At 40.2% G+C, this 22,309-nt stretch overlaps 1 protein-coding gene across 3 annotated transcripts in view; it reads right to left on the reverse strand.

Annotated features, from left to right (window-relative positions):
• The window catches only part of IMPG2 (interphotoreceptor matrix proteoglycan 2), a 112,099-nt gene that overhangs the window by 25,369 nt on the left and 64,421 nt on the right, over window positions 1-22,309 (reverse strand). For all 3 annotated transcript variants that reach the window (XR_001111428.2, XR_001111429.2, XM_012476828.2), the window contains exons 10-14: window positions 19,869-20,113; window positions 16,122-16,207; window positions 5,436-5,739; window positions 3,202-4,436; window positions 2,373-2,592 (exon numbers count right to left, since the gene is read on the reverse strand). Coding sequence is in view for 1 of the 3 variants with exons in the window: in XM_012476828.2 (XP_012332251.2) it covers window positions 2,373-2,592; window positions 3,202-4,436; window positions 5,436-5,739; window positions 16,122-16,207; window positions 19,869-20,113 (2,090 nt within the window). In the remaining 2 variants the exon portion in view is untranslated. The remainder of the gene's footprint in view (window positions 1-2,372; window positions 2,593-3,201; window positions 4,437-5,435; window positions 5,740-16,121; window positions 16,208-19,868; window positions 20,114-22,309) is intronic.

The raw sequence follows: 22,309 nt of genomic DNA on the forward strand, positions 1-22,309 counted from the left end.
TTTAAGGTTTTTTTTGTAGAGACGGAGACTGTGTTGCTCAGGCTGGTCTCAAACTCCTGGCCTCAAGCAATCCTTCTGCCTCAGTCTCCTAAAGTGTTGGAATTACAAGTGTGTGAGCCACAGCATCTGGCCTGTAACTCTGTTTAAAAAGAATTCGATTGACTTTTACAAAAGTTTTATAAATCATAACTGTTCGCAGTTGTATAGCCAGTCAAATGTTTTATATATATTACTTGTTTAATGCTTACAATAGTCTCATAAAATACAGAGCCAGGCAATATTACCCCCATTTAACATATGCAAATTAAAGTGTCAGGGATAAAAATAGCCCATCTAGGGTCATACAAATAATAAACGGTAAAGCAAAAGCAAGAAATCACGCCTTACAAATTATAATTAATTGCCTCTTCTATTATACCACATGACAAAGAATGTGCAAATAGTCTCAGAGAACTCAAGGGGCAAGAGATTTGGATATGAAGGATTAGTGAAATCATTTCCTCACTTTCAATGACTACCAGTTCTCAAAGATTTCAAAAGAAAGTTTGCTTCTTTCCGAAAGAATAGGGCGGGCTTTCAAACCAGTTTGAGATTAAAAGGCACTGGAGAAATATGAAGCCAGACATTGCTTCTTACTCCTCAAAACCACTGTCCTCTGGTACGTAGAAGGGAAGGAAGAACAAAATTTCACGCTTCAACAGTATCGTCTGCATCCAAGGCTTCCAAATAAAAGCAATGGTTTATTTCATTCACTCACAGTATTTTCTAGTATCTTCTGTGTTCAAGACACTGTGCTAAATTCTGGCTAGAAAGTACTTAATAAAACAGACACATTCTCAGTCCTTGTGAAATGCTCATCCGGGAAAAATAGCCGTTAAGCAACTATGCACATAAATTAACATTATTACAACGATGATAACTCTCTAGGGGAAAAGAACATTGTACTATTAATATAAAAACTGACAGGAAAGCCTCAATCTAGACTATAAGTGAGTCAATGAAAGTCCTGAGGAAGTGACATTTGAACTGAGGCACATGGGTGAACAAAAGTCAGTAAGAAGGCAAAAGGGGACGGTGTGTACGAAAGCTTCAAGGCAAGAAAAAGGTTTTGCATCTGAGTAACCAAAAACAAGCTGGTTTGACTAGAACACGTTCAACAGGGGTTGGTAGCATTGGATATCGGGGAAGAAGACAGGGACCAGGCCTCGTGGCTACTGAACCAGACAGCGACTCAAGACAACCACGGCTGCTGTCTGGAGGATGGCTAGGAGGAGGAGCATGAGAGGATGTGCGGCCACTGGTCCAAAGGAGAGATCGTGGTGATTTGGAGGGAGTCATAGCCATGTAGATAGGGAAAAGGGCATGGATCTGAGATATATTTAGAATTCATAATCAATATAAGTTCGGTGAGTGACTAAGAGTTCAAGGTGATAGGAACTGAAATATGAAGAATGACTTCTCTAGCTAGGTGTGGTGGCTCACACCTGCAATCCCAGCACTTTGGGAAGCCGAGGCGGGTGCATTATCTGAGGTCAGGAGTTCAAGACCAGCCTGGTCAACATGGAGAAACCCTGTCTCTGCTAAAAATACAAAAAATCATCTAGACATGGTCGTAGGCACCTGTAATCCTAGCTACTCGGGAGGCTGAGGCAGGTTGAACCTGGGAGATGGAGGTTGCAGTGAGCCAAGGTCACACCATTGCACTCCAGCCTGGGCAGCAAGAGCGAAATTCCATCTCAAAAAAAACACAATGACTTCTCATGTTTCCGGCTTAAGTGGCTGAGTAGATAAAGCTTACATTTATAGAAAGAGATAGAGAAACTGAAAGAGTAGATTTAGCTGGAGGGTAGTGAGACAAGAAAACAAGAGCTCATCTTAAATTTGATATACACAGAATACATCCAAGTGGAAACTGTCAAGTAAGTAGATAGATATTAATCCTGGAGGTTATGAGACATTTTGATCTGCATATAAAAAATGTGGAGAGTTGCTGACATTTACACAAGGCTTAAGACAATGAAAATGGATGCAAAAACTTAAAGGGAAGAGGGCCCAAACCTTTTGCAGGTGATAACATGAAGGCACAGCAAAAATAGATCCAGTGGGTAAATAAAAACAAAAGCCGGATGCAGTGGGCAGAGAAGGGAATGGAGGTGAAATAGTAACGTGTTTGGACGATGTTTCAAAAAGGGAATGATATTGATGTTCCTGGGAGAAATATGTTTCTAGTTATGAAGACGTGGAAGATTTGTCGGACATAGTACTCTTTTTTCCTACAAGTACTGGAGTCACCTTAATGCAATGAGGAAGAAAATACACAAGAATAATCACTGGATGCTACTAAGAAATCACCAGGCTAGGCGACATCATACCTGATTCCACATCAAGAGAGTATTTATCAATAGCCAAGTTCATGGTGTGGTAGGCAGTGGTACAGAAGTCTTCCAGAATCATGTACACCGCATTGTTGATGTCAGGAGGGACAGAACTGGCAAACCTCATTCGGCTGTTCACCACAATGCTGCCGTTTCTGAAGTTGAGGATTTCCAAGTTCTGGAACCCCGTGAGATTTGACTGCAGATAGGGAACCAGCTAGAATACATGAAAAGTGGTGAGTTTATTACAGGGTTTCACATTTTGTTCAATACATACCCAAATAAAGCAAAACAAAAAAACAAGATAAGCCCCTGCCTCGCTTTTCCTAATTGTATTTTATCTACATTTAAACTGTTAATTAACAAACGTGCAAATTAGGAATGCTTTGACAGTATAAACTAGAAATGCTATGAGATTTTCATAGTGGTATTTAGGGACCCCATGGAATTCATACATAGTTTTAGACACCCAGAAAGTTTATTTTCTGTTTCACTAAAGGATCACAACAGTGAAGGGATCGTAGGTACCCACAAAACATCAGCTTCACAATAAGATGTGAAAGAAACGTCAAACTCATTGGAATACAATGTTCCTTGTAAATTATTACATCACTCTCATGCCACTTTGGTGTTTTCCATTTCTTGTGTGTACCTGTCTTACTGTTTTCTTACCAACCCTAGGCCATGATACTATTTGTAAACGATAGGAAATGAATGCCCACAGCAGATCCCACTTTCCCTGCTCAGACCTTTTGTGCTAGAGGGGAGGAGGCGTGGGTCATACATGATCATCCAGTAGTGCCCATGCTTCACTTTTTCTGCTTACCAACTCTAAGAATCTTTGCTCCAGAGCTTTATACTCCAAAGAGTTTTTATTAAACAGGTCTTCTGAAAACATCATGTTAGTCACTCGGAGGCTGAAGAAAACCACCAAAGCACCTGAAGTCTGGGTATAACGCAAGTCATCTCCTCCTGTGGGCCACGCCACACTAACCATCTCTGTGGAGTGAACACTTGGAGACATTTCCACATAACTACCAACCTTGCCATTTTGCTCTGGGACTAGCTCAGGCTGATAGTAATCTGTGCCTACCCGGTCCAGTTCTAATGAAATATCCTGTACACCCATAATTACTTCATCCTCTAGCAGGGTGGAGAGTGTGGTTGGAGGCAACTTGGTAGACTGTGTCATGGAAGCTTTCAACCAGAGTCTGTCAGTACTCTGTGGTGTACTTGCCAATGTGTCTTTGGACAATTTCTCCGGGGAAGAAGCTCTTGTCCAGACTCTATCTGATTCTGGCAATACAGTCCACAAAGGTTGCATATCTGGCTTTACCACTGAAACCTCGCTGTCAAACCATTCATAGTTGGATGACTCAGCAGTTTCTTCCACATCCTCCCTTAGGATGGCATCTGCCTGGTCTGATTCATCAGTAGAGATTGCTACAGGTGTCCATAGAAGAGGTGCTTTGGTAACTGAGTCATCATCAACACCAGGTCCTTCTGACATGTGCTTGGGGAGAATTAGAGATGCGGATTCAGTGGCAGTCTCTGTGAGGATGGGAGGTTCTTCCTCTGGAAAGCGTGCGGATCTGTCATCATGTTCGTATTTTGAGTGCTTACTAATTTGGTCTGTGGAATCCATTTTGTCAACTAAAACTAGTTTCTCGTCTTCAATCTCAGCTGGTAAAAGTGAATCGTCATCTTCAAGCCATGGCTTGAACAGTGGTTCAGTGCTCTCTGACAAAGTCTCACTCCACGGCCAAGTAACCAGATCCCACTTTTGCCCAGACCCTGAACCCAAACCACTCTCAAATATTGATTCTTTTTCCATGGATGCAGCTGGCAGGAAAGGGCTCGCTTCTAATTGGTCTTTGACTTTGGCGGTCAAGGAGTCCAAGCCAAAAGGTATAGAAGAGGTCAGATATGGTGACGGTGTTAAGGACACATCAGAGTCTTCCATGGGTGGTATTGTTTCTTTTGGCACAGGTTGAGTGAATGAACTTGAAGGCAGTGAATCAATAGAAAGAAAATCTTCTGACTCTTCGACAGTGGCTAATCCTGAAAATAAAGTGTTCCATTAATTAATCTACAGAGTTGCCAAAATGTATTCCTAGTTCTCCTAATAAAACTAGTTGCCTGTTTTTTCCCAGTGGAGTTAACAGGGACAATTGTTGGCTTTTGCTTTTCGATATCCAGCAAACAACAAGAAGATCTGATAATGTGTTTTTAATATGGATAATCACTCATGAATATTATCTCTTTCTTGAGGATGACAAGACCTTGACTATTAAAATAATCTTCAAACGCTTGTGTTTTTTTTTTAATTTTCATGAAAATAAAGAACTGCTGGTAGCAATTTTGACAACAAATACTAAATCCAGCAGTAATTTAGGAGGAAAATTCCCTGAACACCGTGTTTCTTTTTGAATTCTCATTTTCCCTGTTATGTTTTTTGTCCATCGTCCTTCATATTCACCCAGTGTTCACAATCCTGAACTCATTATTTATATATTTGTTCATCTTCCTCATTTCACATGTGTACTCCATCCCTAAGTCACATTTATTTTTCCTTTCCTCCACGGCATCCAGATCATCGATTTCGTTTTCACTTCTTTCTCTCAGCTGCAGCTGCCATGGGTTAGCTTCTCCCCTTCTCAATACTACTACAAGCAAAAATCTTGAGACTTGGCCCCACAAGTACTATAATCTAGCTGAATAATCTCATTCGATGCTATGTATTACTCCAATATTTAAGCAAAGTGGTTCTTTAAAAGTAGCAGTAGTAATTTAACTATATACCTTTCAATATAACCTTCAAAATATCTATTACTTGATCCGCGCCCCAGCTTCCCAAGTTTATTTCTTATTATTTACCTATTTGGACTCTCCATTCCAACAAATTAAATTGGACGGTTTCCTCTTGCACGCAGTTTTACCAAGACATTTTCCCCCTGATGAATGCTACCATTTTCTTTCACAGCCATAGTCTCTTCCTCTCTTTAAAACCTTTGTCATCGGATATAATAAAAAGTATGAAAAGGGATTAAAGTTTCTCACCATCTTCTACCAAGTGAGATCCAGAAGTCCTTTCCTCAGAAGCCACAGGCAAGCCAGTCTGAAGCACTGCCGGGGTGACAGAATGAAGAGTCAAGCTGCTAGCCTCTAAAACCTCTGGGGAAGAGCTGAGGCCCATCTTCGAGGGAAAGGCTAATTTGTGTGTAGACACTAAATCACCCAAAGGACTTTCTGACCAGAGTTCCCTGCCAGTGGCTGAGGGAGGACCAGAGCTGAAACCAAGTGGTGGGATACTGCTGGTGATGGAGTCATCTGCTGAGGGCCATGCAGCTTGAAAGGTATTATCCTGGGGGGAAAAAAAGGCTAAATCATATCATAGATAAAAGAAACATACAAAAAGTGATTTTAAATACCACCTATCTTTCTATATTCCCAGGTTTTCTAGGGACGAGAAGGTGGTGTATTAATAATATTGGGGATGGGGGCACAGCTCAGGGGTAGAGCATTTGACTGCATAATATTGGGGGTAGGGGGAGACATGGGCTCCAGAATCTAGAGAAAAACTGTGTCAGCTCTCTCCTGTAAAGTAAGGACCGATCACGTAACATATTTAAAAGCCCTCAAACAAAGTGAATATATGAGAGAAAATGTTTTCTTGCTTTAGATGGTTCATTTTCCTCTGTGTTTTTAGTTTAAATGACTTTAAATACATAGAAGTTACTGTTATCCGTCATTTGCTGGCAAAGATGTAAGTACATTGCCCACGGCAGGAAAGAAGAACTGGCGATTTTATTCACCATTCTGAAAATATAATTAGTTAATGAAGGTCCTCCAGTTTGGTCAGAAATGTCACCACATCAAAATGTAGTCTGGTTACCTCAGATGAATAGCCACTCCTGTGAAATGGTATCACACTTACAAAACATAAACAATTTCCTCTTTCTAGTGATGTTTTACTAATGTACTACTAACCTTAAGACGTAGCTTCAGAAATGGAGAAGTATATAGAAACACAATCCTTGAACATATTGATTACTTAATCTTATGAAGAACCATCTATGTAAAAAAAATACAATGATCAGCCAGGCACAGTGGCTCATGTCTATAATCCCAGCACTCTGGGAAGCTGAGCCAGGAGGATAGCTTGAGTCCAGGAGTCCAGCCTGGGCAACATAGCAAGACCCCAACTCAACAACAACAACAAAAAATTAGCCAGGCATGGTGGCACACACCTGGAGTTCTAGCTACTCGGGAAGCTGAGGCAGGAGGATCACTTGATCCTGGGAGTTCAAGACTACCATGAGCTATGGTCAAGCCACTGCACTCTAGCCTGGGCTATAGAACAAGACTCTGTCCATTAAAAAAAGAAAGTTTAACAATAAGGCTAAGAGGTAAAATGACCATGGTATTTGGTGGGAGTTTATATATTTCAATCTATTCTGGGTTATGAATAGCAAAGAAAAGTACAATGCACATAGAAAAAACTCAGAAAATATTTCCTGGGTGTATGAAAATTGAAAAAGAAAAAGAGAATAGAATAATCCTTTTCAGTCCTCAGAAGGCATTTGAATCACATGGAAGCTTTAGAAAAACACTAGTTCCCAGGCCTGACACTCAGAGATGTTAACTTAATCGGTCTGGGAGACACAGAATTGGATACCTGTGAAAGTCCCCTAGTAGAGGAAATGCCCGAATCATGTTCTGGGCATAATATTCCAGCCTGGGTTTCTAATACACTTCTTCAATTTCTGAATGGTTTTATGTCTTATCAACTGGGATATTTAAGAAATTTCCCATATTTATAAACCTATCAAAAGACAATGAAAACAACAAATGGGAAATGCTGGATCTAACCTTCTCTCCCCACCCCCAGGAGACTCCTGTCAGCAATAGTAAATTTGCACTGATAGTCTCAAGCCTAATATGCTTTGTGAACAAAAGCACAGAGTTTTAGGGCGGCTAACTGGAGTTTAGTCTATGGTCATGAAATAAAGCAGAGCATACTGGCCTATGGAGACAGCTAATCCCAAACAAGGTGATATGGTTTGGCTGTGTCTCCACCCAAATCTCATTTTGAATTTCCACGTGCTATGGGAGCAACTCAGTGGGAGGTGATTGAATCATGGGGGCAGGTCTTTCCCATGCTGTTCTCGTGATACTGAATAAGTCTCATAAGATCGGACGGTTTTAGAAAGGGGAGTTTCCCTGCACAAGCTCTCTTCTCTTGTCTACCGCCATGTGACAATGTGCCTTTTACCTTCCGCCATGATCGTGAGGCCTCCTCGGCCACATGGAACTGTAAGTCCATTAAACCTCTTTCTTTTGTAAATTGCCCAGTCTCGGGTATGTGTTTATCAGCAGCATGAAAACGGACTAATACACAAGGCCTAATAAGTCTGTTATGCTTTGTCTTCACAGTGCCCCTTGTCTCTCTGTCAAAGATCTGTGTGAGGAGGCTTTGAACTACACCCTCTCCCAGTCAGAGAGGGGGAGTCATGAGGCAGGAAACCACCAGGCATGTCTACTTTGTCCCTTCCCTAGTGACAAATGCACAGGAAAAACAGTAATAACAGAAGGCTCCATAGAGGGTTACCCACAGTTTCATCTACCATCTGTCAAGTAATCTTATTTTCTTTTGTGGAATTCATTACAACATCACTTCCTGCCTTGTCCATGTTGTTTTAACTAGCTCCTATTTTAAGTGGGTCACCATGCTGATTATTCTGTAATTGTCACTACCATTTCAGATCCTTCTCTTCCTGCCCTCTGCCGTAGAAGGCTGACCCCTGTGAGCTGCACCAAGCCTGCCCCCTTGCATTTGTTTTCTGTTTGAGTCTGGCCAATGAGAAGCATAAGCACATCAAAGGACAGGAGGAAGGCGAGGTCAGGGTATTTCCTTCCTGCTTCCTCCAAGCCTCAAAACTATGTGTCTAGCATAGCTGTGCTTCTCCCTCCACAATTACAGCTCCAGCTCTCCACGGGCTCTGGTAACAGCATTTCCTTCCCTTTCTCTGTAATCCAATGGAGGGTAGTGGTAATTGCTTTCCACTGGTGTTAGTCTCTGCATACCTCAACATTCTTTTTTTGCTCCTTTAACCCTATACGCGCCTCCATTAACAGATTCAGCTAGATGATTCTGTTACTATTGAAACCCTGGATGAGCGATATTATGCAAATGCACCATCACTTTACAGTACAGTGCATTTAAAAGTTCATTAAAGTTTAAATTATTTCTGTCAAAAAGTGATTAGACACTCCAAAATGAAATATAGATGCCCAGCGAATAAGGAATGAGAATCAGTTAAAACAACAACATGAACCAAAAATGGTGTCATTCTGGCTAAATGTAATTAGAAATTAAAAATCTGGAAAGGAAAAAGGAGAATGATAAAAAGTATAAGATGCAATGTTAGCAAACATTTTTGGCAATGTACCTTTGGCTAAAAAAAGAAATAGAAGCAAGATATATCTAGGAATTAGACTGGAGTCTAATAACCAAATCTCCTGAATCTGCTGAAGTGAGACGTATGAGAGAAAAAGCAAGACGAGGAAGCCAGAGGCCATCATCAAACGACTAGATACAATTGCAAAACACCGTATAGAGAAAGAGAAATATCTCAGGACATGAAATTCCCTTTTAGGAAATCCCTAACAAAAGTGAACCTGAGGCTAATAAGACATGGTTCATGATTCAGGCCGAAAATAAATAAAAGATATAATTGGGAGATGACCTCTGGCATTTTTCAAGTAAACTTCAAGAGCATGCAAGCCTGGGCAACAGAGTAAGACTCTGTCATTACCGAGAACATAAAACAAAAAAAAATTAGCCGTGTGCCATAAACTATATGCCTACAGTCCCAGCTACTCTGGAGGCTGAGGCAGGAAGATCACTTGAGCTCAAGGAGTGAGAGGCTTCAGTGAGCTATAATCACAGCATGCATTCCAGCCCAGGTGACAGAGCAAGACCCTGTCTCAGAAAACACCATGCAATTACCAGAAGTGGAGTTAACCTTACGTAACTCTATGCAGTAGAGGTGGCTTGCAATTGCTGACCTGTGTGCAGAGTGCCCCTACATAACTTAGCACCAAATAGACATAAAGCTGGTTCATATTTCTGCCTAGAGGGTCTAAGTTATTCTGAGTCCTCAAGAATGGAGGAGATAGAGCAAGAGTTCACTTCCAGAGAAATGGAAGACAACAAATTAAAGTCAAGAAAGTGAAAGGCAAAAAAATTAAGTAAAAATACCAGCTCTTGTCATGTGCTTTACGAGGCCATCTTTTGACTTGTAAAAATCTTACGTTGAAAGAGGGGCTGAGCATGCACATGTATGTGAACATAAAAGTGTCACATCTTACACTTGGAAGCACTCAAGAACACATGTAGCAAAGCATGCCTATTAAAGACAAGGAACTGAGGGTCATAGAAGTGAAATGTTCAAGGATACACAAAAAAAAGAAAGAAAAGAGAGAGACTGGAAGCAGCCGAGTCCAGACTTCTCACTGCCAGTGCTTTCCCCACGAACAGCTACTCATCCAGAGGTCTCTACAGCTGTGTATTTCCAAGTGGTGAAAGGATTCTCAGAGGAGAAACTAGAGCAGAGAGCCTTGGCCATCCATGCGCTCATTTGGGTTAGCATATTTCACAGGTGTATAAGGCCCAGGTCAACACGGATGGAGAGAGTATGGGAAGCCATCTCCTAATATTTAAAAATCTGCCCTATGGAATATGGAGGTTGTCTGCATGGAAAAAAGTTTCTATCCTTCCCCTTTATTTTTCTAGGATTGAAAACTGCATATGTAGTCAGGGGAAAGAAGGTCATTTTCTCAATACCAAGTTCTGTTCTTCAATAAAGTAGTTACAATGATGATGATCAAACCATATCAGGAAACTAACTTTTTCCCTTTTAATTATCTAAAACTACTTCCAGAGATGTGTTGAAGCTACTCATACACTCTTGAAAATTCCAAATGTACTTTAAAGAAAAATTCAAATGAGATAGCTTAAGCCCTTTAAGCCATGCTTAAGAAGTTGAGTTTTATCAGACAGAGCACATAACCTGACACACATTAGAAAAGCAGCTGAATCCTCAATGAAAAAGAAGTCCTCAAGCTGTAATATATTGTTTCAGTGTATATATAAACGAAATGCCTTTTCACTTCATAAACATTAAAAGTAAAGCTATACATAACTTTTTTTTTTTTCAGACAGAGTTTTGTTCTTGTTACCCAGGCTGGAGTGCAATGGTGCGATCTCGGCTCACCGCAACCTCCACCTCCCAGGTTCAAGCGATTCTCCTGCCTCAGCCTCCTGAGCATCTGGGATTACAGGCATGCTCCACCATGCCCAGCTAATTTTGTATTTTTAGTAGAGACGGGGTTTCACCATGTTGATCTGGCTCATCTTGAACTCCTGACCTCGTGATCTGCTCACCTCGGCCTCTCAAAGTGCTGGGATTACAGGCGTGAGCCACTGTGCCTGGCCCGTAAAATCTTTTAAGAAGTCAAGTCACCAATAGGCAATATAAAATGTGAAAGTAAACAACTTGACTTTTCAAATAAAGAAGAAAGACCATCCCTTCCAAACAAATATTCCCTAAAACATGGCATGACAATGAAGCTTTCCTATACATTTTGAAAGGTTAACACATACATGCCAGGAATAGCCCTTCATTAATTTTTTATTCATAGATGTTCCCACAGTAACAAATTTAATTTGTGCATTCTTTTAGTTCAACGTAGTATACTGACAAATTATATTGGTCAGTTTCATTTCTGCTACTGCCAATTGAAAAGCTTGTTTGTCCTAAAGAAAGCACATGGTACAAATGATTTTCCAAATCAGGGTGCCAGAAAGGTGTCAAATTCAATTTCCCAATATTCCTAGCTCTAAAATAACTTTTTTTTGACTCTTTGAATAAAGCCTTTATTACTAATAACAGTAAAATGATTAGTAATATAATCATGGCAGCTCTGTATATAAAATAATTTTTAAAAATCTAATCTGGTGCCACAGAAATTCAAACCATCATCAGAGATTATTACAAACAACTCTATGCACATAAATTAGAAAACCTGGAAGAAATGGATAAATTCCTGGACAGTAGCCTTCTCCCAAGCCTAAACCAGGAAGAAGTCAAAACCCTGAATAGACCAATAACAAGGTCTGAAGTCGAGGCAGCAATTAATAGCCTACCACCCAAAAAAAGCCCAGGCCCAGATGGGTTCACAGCCGAATTCTACCAGACATACAAAGAGGAACTGGTACCATTCCTACTGAAACTATTCCAAACAATCCAAAAAGAGGGAATCCTTCCCAAATCATTTTATGAGACCAACATCATCCTAATACCAAAACCTGGCAGGGACTCAACAAAAAAAGAAAACTACAGACCAATATCCATGATGAACATAGATGCAAAAATCTTCAATAAAATACTGGCAAGCTGACTACAACAGCACATCAAAAAGCTTATCCACCATGATCAAGTAGGATTCATCCCGGGGATGCAAGGCTGGTTCAATATACGCAAGTCTATAAATGTAATTCACCACATAAACAGAACCAAAAACAAAAACCACATGATTATCTCAATTGATGCAGAGAAGGCCTTCGACAAAATTCAACAGCCCTTTATGCTAAAAACTCTCAATAAACTAGGTATCAACGTAACGTATCTCAAAATAATAAAAGCTGTTTATGACAAACCGACAGCCAATATCATACTGAATGGGCAAAAACTGGAAGCATTCCCTTTGAAATCTGGCACTAGACAAGGATGCCCTCTCTCACCACTCCTATTCAATATAGTACTGGAAGTTCTAGCCAGAGCAATCAGGCAAGAAAAAGAAATAAAGGGTATTCAATTAGGAAAGGAGGAAGTCAAATTGTCTCTATTTGCAGACGACATGATTGTATATCTAGAAGACCCCATCACCTCAGCCCAGAATCTCCTGAAACTGATAAGCAACTTCAGCAAAGTCTCAGGATACAAAATCAATGTGCAAAAATCACAAGCATTCCTATACACCAATAACAGACTTAAAGAGAGCCAAATCAAGAACGAACTGCCATTCACAATCGCTACAAAGAGAATAAAATACCTAGGAATACAATTAACAAGGAACGTAAAGGACCTCTTCAAGGAGAACTACAAATCACTGCTCAACGACATAAGAGAGGACACAAACAGATGGAGAAACATTCCATGTTCATGGTTAGGAAGAATTAATATCGTGAAAATGGCCATACTGCCCAAAGTAATTTACAGATTCAATGCTATCCCCAATAAGCTATCAATGACCTTCCTCACAGAACTGGAAAAAACCACCTTAAACTTCATATGGAACCAAAAGAGAGCCCACATAGCCAAGTCAATTCTAAGCAAAAAGAACAAAGCGGGAGGCATCACACTACCGGACATCAAACTCTACTACAAGGCTACAGCAATCAAAACAGCATGGTACTGGTACCAAAACAGAGATATAGACCAATGGAACAGAACAGAGGCGTCGGAGGCAACACAACATATCTACAACCACCCGATCTTCGACAAACCTGAAAAAAACAAGCAATGGGGAAAGGATTCCCTGTTCAATAAGTGGTGTTGGGAAAACTGGCTAGCCATATGCAGAAAGCAGAAACTCGACCCCTTCCTGACACCTTACACTAAAATTGACTCCAGATGGATTAAAGACTTAAACATAAGACCTAACACCATAAAAACACTAGAAGGAAACCTAGGCAAAACCATTCAGGACATAGGCGTAGGCAAGGACTTTATGACCAAAACACCAAAAGCATTGGCAACAAAAGCCAAAATAGACAAATGGGACCTAATCAAACTCCACAGCTTCTGCACGGCAAAAGAAACAGTCAATAGAGTGAATCGGCAACCAATAGAATGGGAAAAAATTTTTGCAGCCTACCCGTCTGACAAAGGGCTGATATCCAGAATTTACAATGAGCTAAAAAAGATTTACAAGAAAAAAACAAACAAGCCCATTCAAAAATGGGTGAAGAATACGAACAGATACTTCACAAAAGAAGACATACATGAGGCCAACAAACATATGAAAAAATGCTCATCATCACTGGTCATTAGAGAAATGCAAATCAAAACTACATTGAGACACCATCTCACGCCAGTTAGAATGGCGATCATTAAAAAATCTGGAGAAAATAGATGCTGGAGAGGATGTGGAGAAATAGGAACACTTTTACACTGTTGGTGGGAGTGTAAATTAGTTCAACCACTGTGGAAAACAGTGTGGCGATTCCTCAAGGACCTAGAAATAGAAATTCCATTTGACCCAGCAATCCCATTACTGGGTATATATCCAAAGGATTATAAATCGTTCTACTATAAGGACACATGCACACGAATGTTCATAGCAGCACAGTTTACAATAGCAAAGACCTGGAACCAACCCAAATGCCCATCGATGATAGACTGGACAGGAAAAATGTGGCACATATACACCATGGAATATTATGCAGCCATTAAAAACGAGGAGTTCACGTCCTTTGTAGGGACATGGGAATCTGGAAACCATCATTCTCAGCAAACTGACACAAGAACACAAAATCAAACACCACATGTTCTCACTCATAGGCGGGTGTTGAACAAGGAGAACACATGGACACAGGAAGGGGAGCACTATACATGGGGGTCTGTTGGGGGGACAGCGGGGGGGGTGGGGTGTTGGGGAGGGATAGCATGGGGAGAAATGCCAGATATAGGTGAAGGGGAGGAAGGCAGCAAATCACACTGCCACGTATGCACCAATGCAACAACCTTGCATGTTTTTCACATGTACCCCAAAACCTAAAATGCAATAAAAAAAAAAATTAATTAAAAAAAAAAAAAATCTAATCTGGGAGAAAAATCCCACCTCACTTCTACGGTACAGTAAAATCTTGCCAACAGTTGGAAAGGGCATAGAGGAAAGGAATAAATTAAAAAGAAAGTAATAACTAGACATTTTGAATTAATCATTCCTTGTTTTCATGTCTTATTACCGCCCATTAACATTCTAATGTCTCCTTAAATTGTTAATGAATGCCCTACAGTTATCACTATTCGATAAAGTAAGGAGTTGGCTTCATTGCAAAAAACACTGCAACAGAAATGAACAAGTGAGCCCTGCTGGTGCTGGCCATCATTAAGGAGCAGCCAGAGCCAAGCTCCAGCCACTTTCTACCACAAGGGAATATGAACTCAACAGTAGCAGATCTTCCTGATGTTCAAAAGAAGCCAGAAATCTGCATTTTTATGTAAAACTCTCCTACTTGTAAAACACTGACTTATTTTTAAAAATTTGGTCTCAAGCTGCGTGTCTATAGTTGGATCCAGCTCGTCTCCCGTTTGCAGCCTCTGGCTTCCATAGGAACTCTCGTCTTTACAATATTGATTCTAAAACATCATCACAAAACTCCTCCTGCAGCGAGAGAATGCGATTAGGAGCAGAGAGCAGTGGTGCCGTCATCGCTCCCGGCCACTGTATCCTGGATGGACCTCTAGGGCCGTATCTGCATCACCTTATTTGTTTAGAAATCTACCACCGCCAGACTAGAGGTTTTTTGTAGGCAGAGCCACACCTTATTTTTCTTAGCTTCACAAGCACTTGGCACATGGAAAGCACAAAACAAACATTTGAATGAATGAGTAAGTAGATGAATAAATACACACCAAATGAATGTACTCTCTGTAAATCTCCTCTAACCTATTTTGTCTAACATGTAACTCGGTGAAAAGATTGTTTTTAGTCATTCTACGTTGTAATCTTGAGTTGCTCTACAACCTCGTAGAATAAATGGCTGCAAAGATTAATAAGTAGATGAATTAAGAGCAGGCTTTCTGAATTTCCACTGCTCGATTAAAGTCGAGAAATAAGTAATTCAAATAGCTGATATGAGACAGAAAATAAATTTTAAGCGGGAAGAAGAGCAAGGAATGTAGATGAGAAGGGAGTCTCCCTGCTGTTTCTATGTGATCACAAAAGATTCCTGTATTCATTGTAGACGGGTAATTCTGGAGTGGTTTGTGCTTGCAGATGTTATCATTGTAGTTTTAACTATGCTGTTTCTTTTCCTACTGTATAACTCCCTACAAGTGAAGAGGGAAGTGGAGGTTTAGAGGGGGAAGAGGAATTCCTGATGCAGCTGGGTGGTAAGAACAGGAAAGCTCATCCCATGCTGTTTCTGTGCAAATGGGAATGTTTTCAGTCCAGATTACAAGGAGGCCTGATTCAGAGTGCCTGTCATCTGTCACCTAGTGGACATTCTTCTCTCTTTCCCTTCCATACACGCATCGTTCTATGTGCCTTGGAGTTTAACTTCTTTTTCACTATAATCCTTGGAACAAAAAATCTACACTGTAAGTCAATTTACCATCGTGGCTATAAAATCCATTTTTGGGTGACTCTCAGAGAACAACTCAGGGAGCACTTAGTAGCTTCATTATCACCAGAGAAGTAGGAAACATAAATAAGTTTTCTGCCCTGTGTGCAGTTTGGCAATGCAGACTTTATTGAACCACTGCAGAAGGCTTTTCTGAAGCAACACTTGGTACCTATGAGCTGACAGCTATGAGTAATAGTCTAGGGATGATGCAAGAAATTAATTGAAATGAGAACAGCTTGGGAAATTCACAGTGCCAAAGTAAGCAGGTGAGGGAAGAAAGAAGAGGCACTCGAGGGCCTGGTTCTAGCATAAAACATAAAACATACCAGCATAGATGATGGCGTTGCCTGAAGACTTGAACTTTGGGTGTTCCAAACTAGATCTTCAGTTTGGTGACGCAAAACTCCTCTCACTGAGGAAAGAACGATATTAAAGAACATGTTTAGCTGAGGCGCTATTGTATTTAAGGTACAGGGACAACTGAAAGCCAAGTTCTTTTTCTTCATAGTTTAGATTTTGGCAGAACATATGCGACACACTTACTTAGAAACTGTTTGCTACTTTATTCAGCTATTTTATTTATATTAGCACAATCTGTCTGAATTATAAGAATCCAACATAAAATAAAGATTCTTCCCATTATTACATTTAGGACATTCCTATATTACTTTTTTCCTTTTTCAAGTCAGTTTTTATTCTGTCCAAGATTCCTATGAAGTGCTTATTTTTTAATTAATTTTTAAGTAAAAAAGTTGTACTGAAATTTCAATTCCTTTGGTTTATGCTAAGAATGATAGAAAAACATGACAAATAATTGCCTTTTGGGAAGAAAGTATCTTTGAAAACTGAGCTAAGACACCAAAAATCTTTATGGCTGTAATGATATTAAAGAGGAACATAGAGAGTAGGTTATTTAATTTAATTCAACAAAAATTTAATGAATCCTTGCTAGTTACTACAGACTTTGCCAAAGTTGAGGCTAAAAGCATTCATAAAGCCAAGTTTCTCTTCTGGAAGCATTACATGTATCAGAGAAAGAAACACAAATTATAAAACAATGTGAGGGGCATATATACAATGTACAAATAACACAGACAAAAAAGTTGCTGATTTTCCCCAGAGGGGAGAGGGAATCAAGAAAAGCTAAAAAGACGGGATTGCCAGGAGAGCGATCTGGTGTATGCAACCACACATAGAAGCAGAGTCTCTTAATTCACCTGTTCCCACTGGCCTGACATAGAGAAATCAAGCAAGTCAAAAACCCTATTTGGCTTAAGTATTTTCTAAAACTTTTAAGCACTGTGTACACAGTTATCTTGTCTTCTATGAAAAGTAAGCTCCACAAGATCAAGGAGTGACATGCTTTGCCTGTGTGTCCCCAGCCAAATCTCATGTTGAATTGTGATCCCAAGTGTTGGAGGTGGGGCCTGGTGGACGGTGATTCGATCATAGGGGCAGATTTCCTCCTTGCTGTTCTCATGGATGGTCAGTGAGTCCTCATGAGATCTGGTTGTTCAAAAGTATGTAGCACCTCCCCCTTATCTTTCTCTCTCTCCCTGCCTCCCTCTCTCCCTCTACCCTCTTTCTCTCCCTCCCTCCCTCCCTCCCTCCCTCCCCCTGCCTCCCTCCTGCTCTGCCATGGTAAGACATGCCTGCTTCCCCTTCACCTCTTCATCTTCTGCCATGATTCCTGAGGCCTTCCAACCATGCTTCCTGTACAGCCTGTGGAACTGTAAGTCAATTAAACCTCCTTTTTTCGTAAATTACCCAGCCGCAGGTAGTTCTTTATAGCAGTGTGAGAATGGACTGATACAAGGAAGATCGCATCTTTTGAGATAATGATCAAGTTACATAGAAAGCTGCCACCACTCAGAACTCTGAAGTTGGCCCGACAATAGAAATAGATTTTAGGGACAAAATTCTGAGTAATTGAAACATACGTCTAATGAGAGTCCAAGGCACCTGAATTAGTTGGTGCTAGATATTGTAAAGCTTTTAGTGAACTTGCTTACAAAGTCTACGGAAGTTCTTTACCTCTTTTTAGGACACCTTTGTGAAAGTAGCTCTACCCACAGACTCCACATAAAACGAAGATCTTGCAATACTCTTTGTGGATGTAGATTCCTAAGCAACCTCTTTATTTATTGTTGACCTTAATCTTCATGCCATTCTCCTACCACTCCGGTTACTGACCTTCGTGTTTGCACCTTCTGCTCAATGGAGGTTCTTAACTCCCTTAGGTCATGATCTCCTAACTGTATCTTTTCTCTGTCTGATCCCAATATCCTGATTCCTAGAATCTTCTGCCCATATCCTGTCCCCATGGTTAGCCCAGCTAATCTCTATTAGCACTGACAGAGGGACTTCAGCAGTTTCAGAATATGACAAGCTTCTTATCTGTTCACTATTTTATTTAGCCCTAGTATTCCAACAGAGATTCAACAATGATAAAGGAGCATATGAGGAAGTGAGCCCAGGGCACCTGCTCCGAAATATAAAGGCTCCCTAATGTTTAAGAACAAATGGTTCTATATCACTCTCATTCACTGAAGAGAGAGTTTCTCCATCTTAAAGTCCTATGTAATTCATATAAAACCCAGGTCACTTTGTGGCTCTGTCTCAGCAGAGTGTCACATTATAAAAAAAAAAAGTCCAGCAGCCAAAATAGTTGAAAGCAATGTAAAAATTTTAGTCTGGCCTCTCAAAACAAACAAACAAACAAACAAAAACCACACACACACACACACACACACACACAAAAAACTTATTTTGGAAATAAGAGATTAAATCACACAGCAAAATTTTATTAAAATTTTTCTCTCCCTTTCTCTGTTTCACACACACACACACACATGTGCACACACTCACATACACACATAACTGCCTGGAAAGACAAGACTTTTCTTTGTCTCTATCTAAAAGTTCTCCCAAGCCCCAACTCAAAAAATCTTGATTCCTATGTTCTTCCCTACCTTACCTTTCAAATCTACTATTCTCTTCCATTATTAATTTTCTGATCTTCCTATGTAAACCCACAAGCCTCTCTGGCTTCTCTAGTGTCTATTTTTGTTTATTTATATTTCACACATACATACATACACACACACACACACACACACACACACACACACACACACACACACACACAGCTCTACATTGTAGCTGCCCGAAAGGACAGGGCAGAGGCTCTTTTCTCTTTAAAATGTGTGGGAGCTGGAGAGGCTGTAGAAATGTATCATTCGTATTGCCTCACATGTAGATTTTCCTCCTTGGCTGCTGGGACTTCTCCCATGCTGTCACTTCAGTAATGTATATTCCACTGAACATTTTAAAAGCTAAGTTACCAATGAGGAAAGAAATCATGGAGAAGAGAAGCAAATGCAGAATAGCAAGTGAGTTAGCAGGATGCCGTGGCCCTGATAAGTTAAGATGCTGCATACTAGTAGCCAGACTCTTAGCAAGTTTTAAGTCCCGGGTTGACTGGGCACCCTGTAGCCTCCAAATCCAATGTAGACACCCGCTTCTTGATGATCCCTCATACCCACCTATTCAGTACGTATCATAACAGGCTCTCCACAGCCATCTGAATTTAAAGTCAGTGTAATTGGATTACCTGGGATTCTGCAGAGCACCCGCTGTCACTTCTTCCTTGACCTAGAATTTCCGTTACCTTTCTTGAGCTCTTTCTTTTTAATACGCTCTGATTTTTAAGCCTTTACCAGCTGACTTACCTTAGAGAGTTCATGTCTCGGTTGTCAGGACAGCATTGTTGCCTGTTTCAATGCTACTTTCAGGCACTGTTTTCCTTTTTCTTACACTTTGCTCCTATTTCTCTAAACTACTTCTACCTGCCACTTTCCATACTCTGTAGCCTTTTGTCGACAAATATTCCAGAAAGTCCCTGATTAATCTATCCAACATAGCTGCATGGCTGAAGCTCCACATCAGGTTGGCTCATGTCTCAAAAAGTCCAGAGAATGGTCAGAACCTTATGTATTTAGGGAAATTAGTTTTTACCACAGCATGCTGGAAAAGAAACTATACGAAGACTTCATGATGGATATCAAACTCACCGTTGATAAGCTGCAGGGAGTCAGGATCTGGATTCAAGGAAGAGTTCCCCAGCAAAAAGTTCTGCTGCAGTGTCTCGGCAATATAATCTCTGAAGTTACTGATTGTGTAAACCACAGTGGGCTTATCGTCCAGTTCCACAAGGCCGTGGTTTTCCACCTTGTTGGAGTGAAGGCTGATGAGGTCCCAGGTGGTATTGCTGATGGCCTCGCCATTGAAGGTAACGGCATAGTAAACATCTACGCCACTATGGATGGAAATAAAGAACAGATCAGGTTCAGCTAAGGGAGCACAAAGAGAGGAACCCGTGAAGGACAAACATTGGACCTAGAGGGGGAGTCTCAAAGATCATGGATTCCATCACTTCTCTCTGAAAACCCTGGACAACGTTTTGCCATTCTTTCCTCCTTCCCAGAGAATGAGGGGTCATAGCTCTGAGAATAGAGAGAGGAATCCTGAGGAGGCCCCAGAGGCAACCCTGCAGAATGATCGGAGCACCTTCCTCCCCTATATTCTCACTTCTCCCTTCCTCTTTCAAAGCCAAGTCCTCTCCCTTCACTGTCGGCCTCCTTCCTTCTAAACTATTAGCATTTCTGCCCTCAATTTTTAAAAAAGTCTTTCTGATTTCTCCTCACAATGCACAATCCTCTCACATCACTTCATATTGTTGTTAGATGAATTATGTAGTGAAACAGAGTTGTTTATTGTGGTAGGAAAATTATGAAAAACTTGATACTAAAGCAAATTGATGATTATTTTCCTTTAAAATGTTGTGGTAGAGTATTTTCTAATATGACAGTTCTTTTAGGAGACATAGTTTTGTTTGATAACCCAGACAATTTACAGTTCTATAAAGTTTAAGATTAAATTGTAAAACAGTATTATGAAGTAATTTTTTTTCTTGGCCCAGTAGGAAAAATATCTCTGAAGTTATATTTTACTACCCTCCAGGGCATTGACCAATTTTGTATGTAATTTAGAAATCTGTTCCCAAATAAATATATAAATTTCTCTTTTTCAGATACTCTAGAAACAAGCTCTCTCTTTTTAAGCCAACTCCCTCATTAATGAATTACGTAAAACCTCAACAAGTACTAACAAACAGCACTTGTCTGGGAATTAAGCTTTTTCACCGTCAACCTTTCCACAGGCAAACAAAGAGGAGACTTCTTGGACCACAGGACAGAAAGACAGAAAATAAATAAGTATGAGTTGATGTGTTAAATAACATCAGAACATAAAATTTTTAGAAATACTCCTCTAGACTCCAACTCAGATTTCTCTAACTAAAAGCTAACCGTTTGTAAGTGCTTATAATGTGATAAGTATTTTACATGCTTTATCTCATTTAACTTTCATAAGAACCTGATGAAAGATATTTTAGCTTCAGAATATTGTTGAGGAAACAAGCCGTTAGAGCAGTTAAAAGACTTCCTTTAGATTTCATAACATTTATTAATATGTGGCAGAGTAATTATTTCAGCACAGATCTGTCTGACGCCAGCCCCTACATTCTGAATGACTATGCTACCCTCTCAGTAGCTTTAATTAAACTATTACCCAAAAAAGTAATTATGAGGACAGCTCAATACCAGTCATCACTCTGGCTTTGAGCCAGCGTCTGCAGCACATCCGTCATAGTAAGTACACAGCAAGCCGCACCAAGATCCCTCCGGAGAAAGGAGAACACTACCTCCCCAAGGACAAACCACTCAAGACAGCCAGGCAGTAAAGGCAATTCGCCACTCTCAGACATTCCACGGCAGCAAAATATTCCCAAAACAAAGCATACAAATAAATTAACAAAAAAGCGAAAAAAATTAAAAATAAAGTGCTTCTTCCTCTGAACTTACACATTCTTATATATTCCTTTATTATAGCCTTCACTGTTTTGTACAGAGATTTTGTTTACGGTGACATCTCAGTTGCTCCTTGAGTTTCTATCCCCAGTGTTTAGCTTGGTACCTGGCACAGAGAGGTACCCAGTGCCCACTAGATGAACAAAAATATATATTTGTCCGAATGTAAAAAGGAAACTGCAGCATAATCAAGGTATTTACACATCTAAAGGAAAGTACCAACATAATGAGGATGATATCACAGAAATTAGTCAGCCAACTTATGTTACTGGTTAGTGGAAAGCTTCTGACCAGTACACTGGAGCTTCCTTGTGCAATCAATAGATCCCTAGATTGGAGATGGTTACAATAAGCCACCATGGCTGGATGATAGTGGCTGTGGAGATCACCCAACTTCCTCTTTTTGATTTCAAGTTTGTAAAAGAAACTTTTGATGATAGCTCCCTGCAAGTTTTCTCATGAGGAAAGAATGCATGAGCCAGCCAATGCCATAATAATTGATTGGTCTGTTGTCACATCTATTTCTCATTTTTAAATAGATCAATGGGCATCCTAGAGAATTCATTGTCTTTTATGGTTTGGTC

This window comes from Aotus nancymaae, unplaced genomic scaffold (assembly GCF_030222135.1).
Source record: "Aotus nancymaae isolate 86718 unplaced genomic scaffold, 86718_ANA_hifiasm-v0.15.2.pri h1tg000011l, whole genome shotgun sequence".
In the NCBI taxonomy this organism is placed as follows: Eukaryota; Metazoa; Chordata; class Mammalia; order Primates; family Aotidae; genus Aotus; species Aotus nancymaae.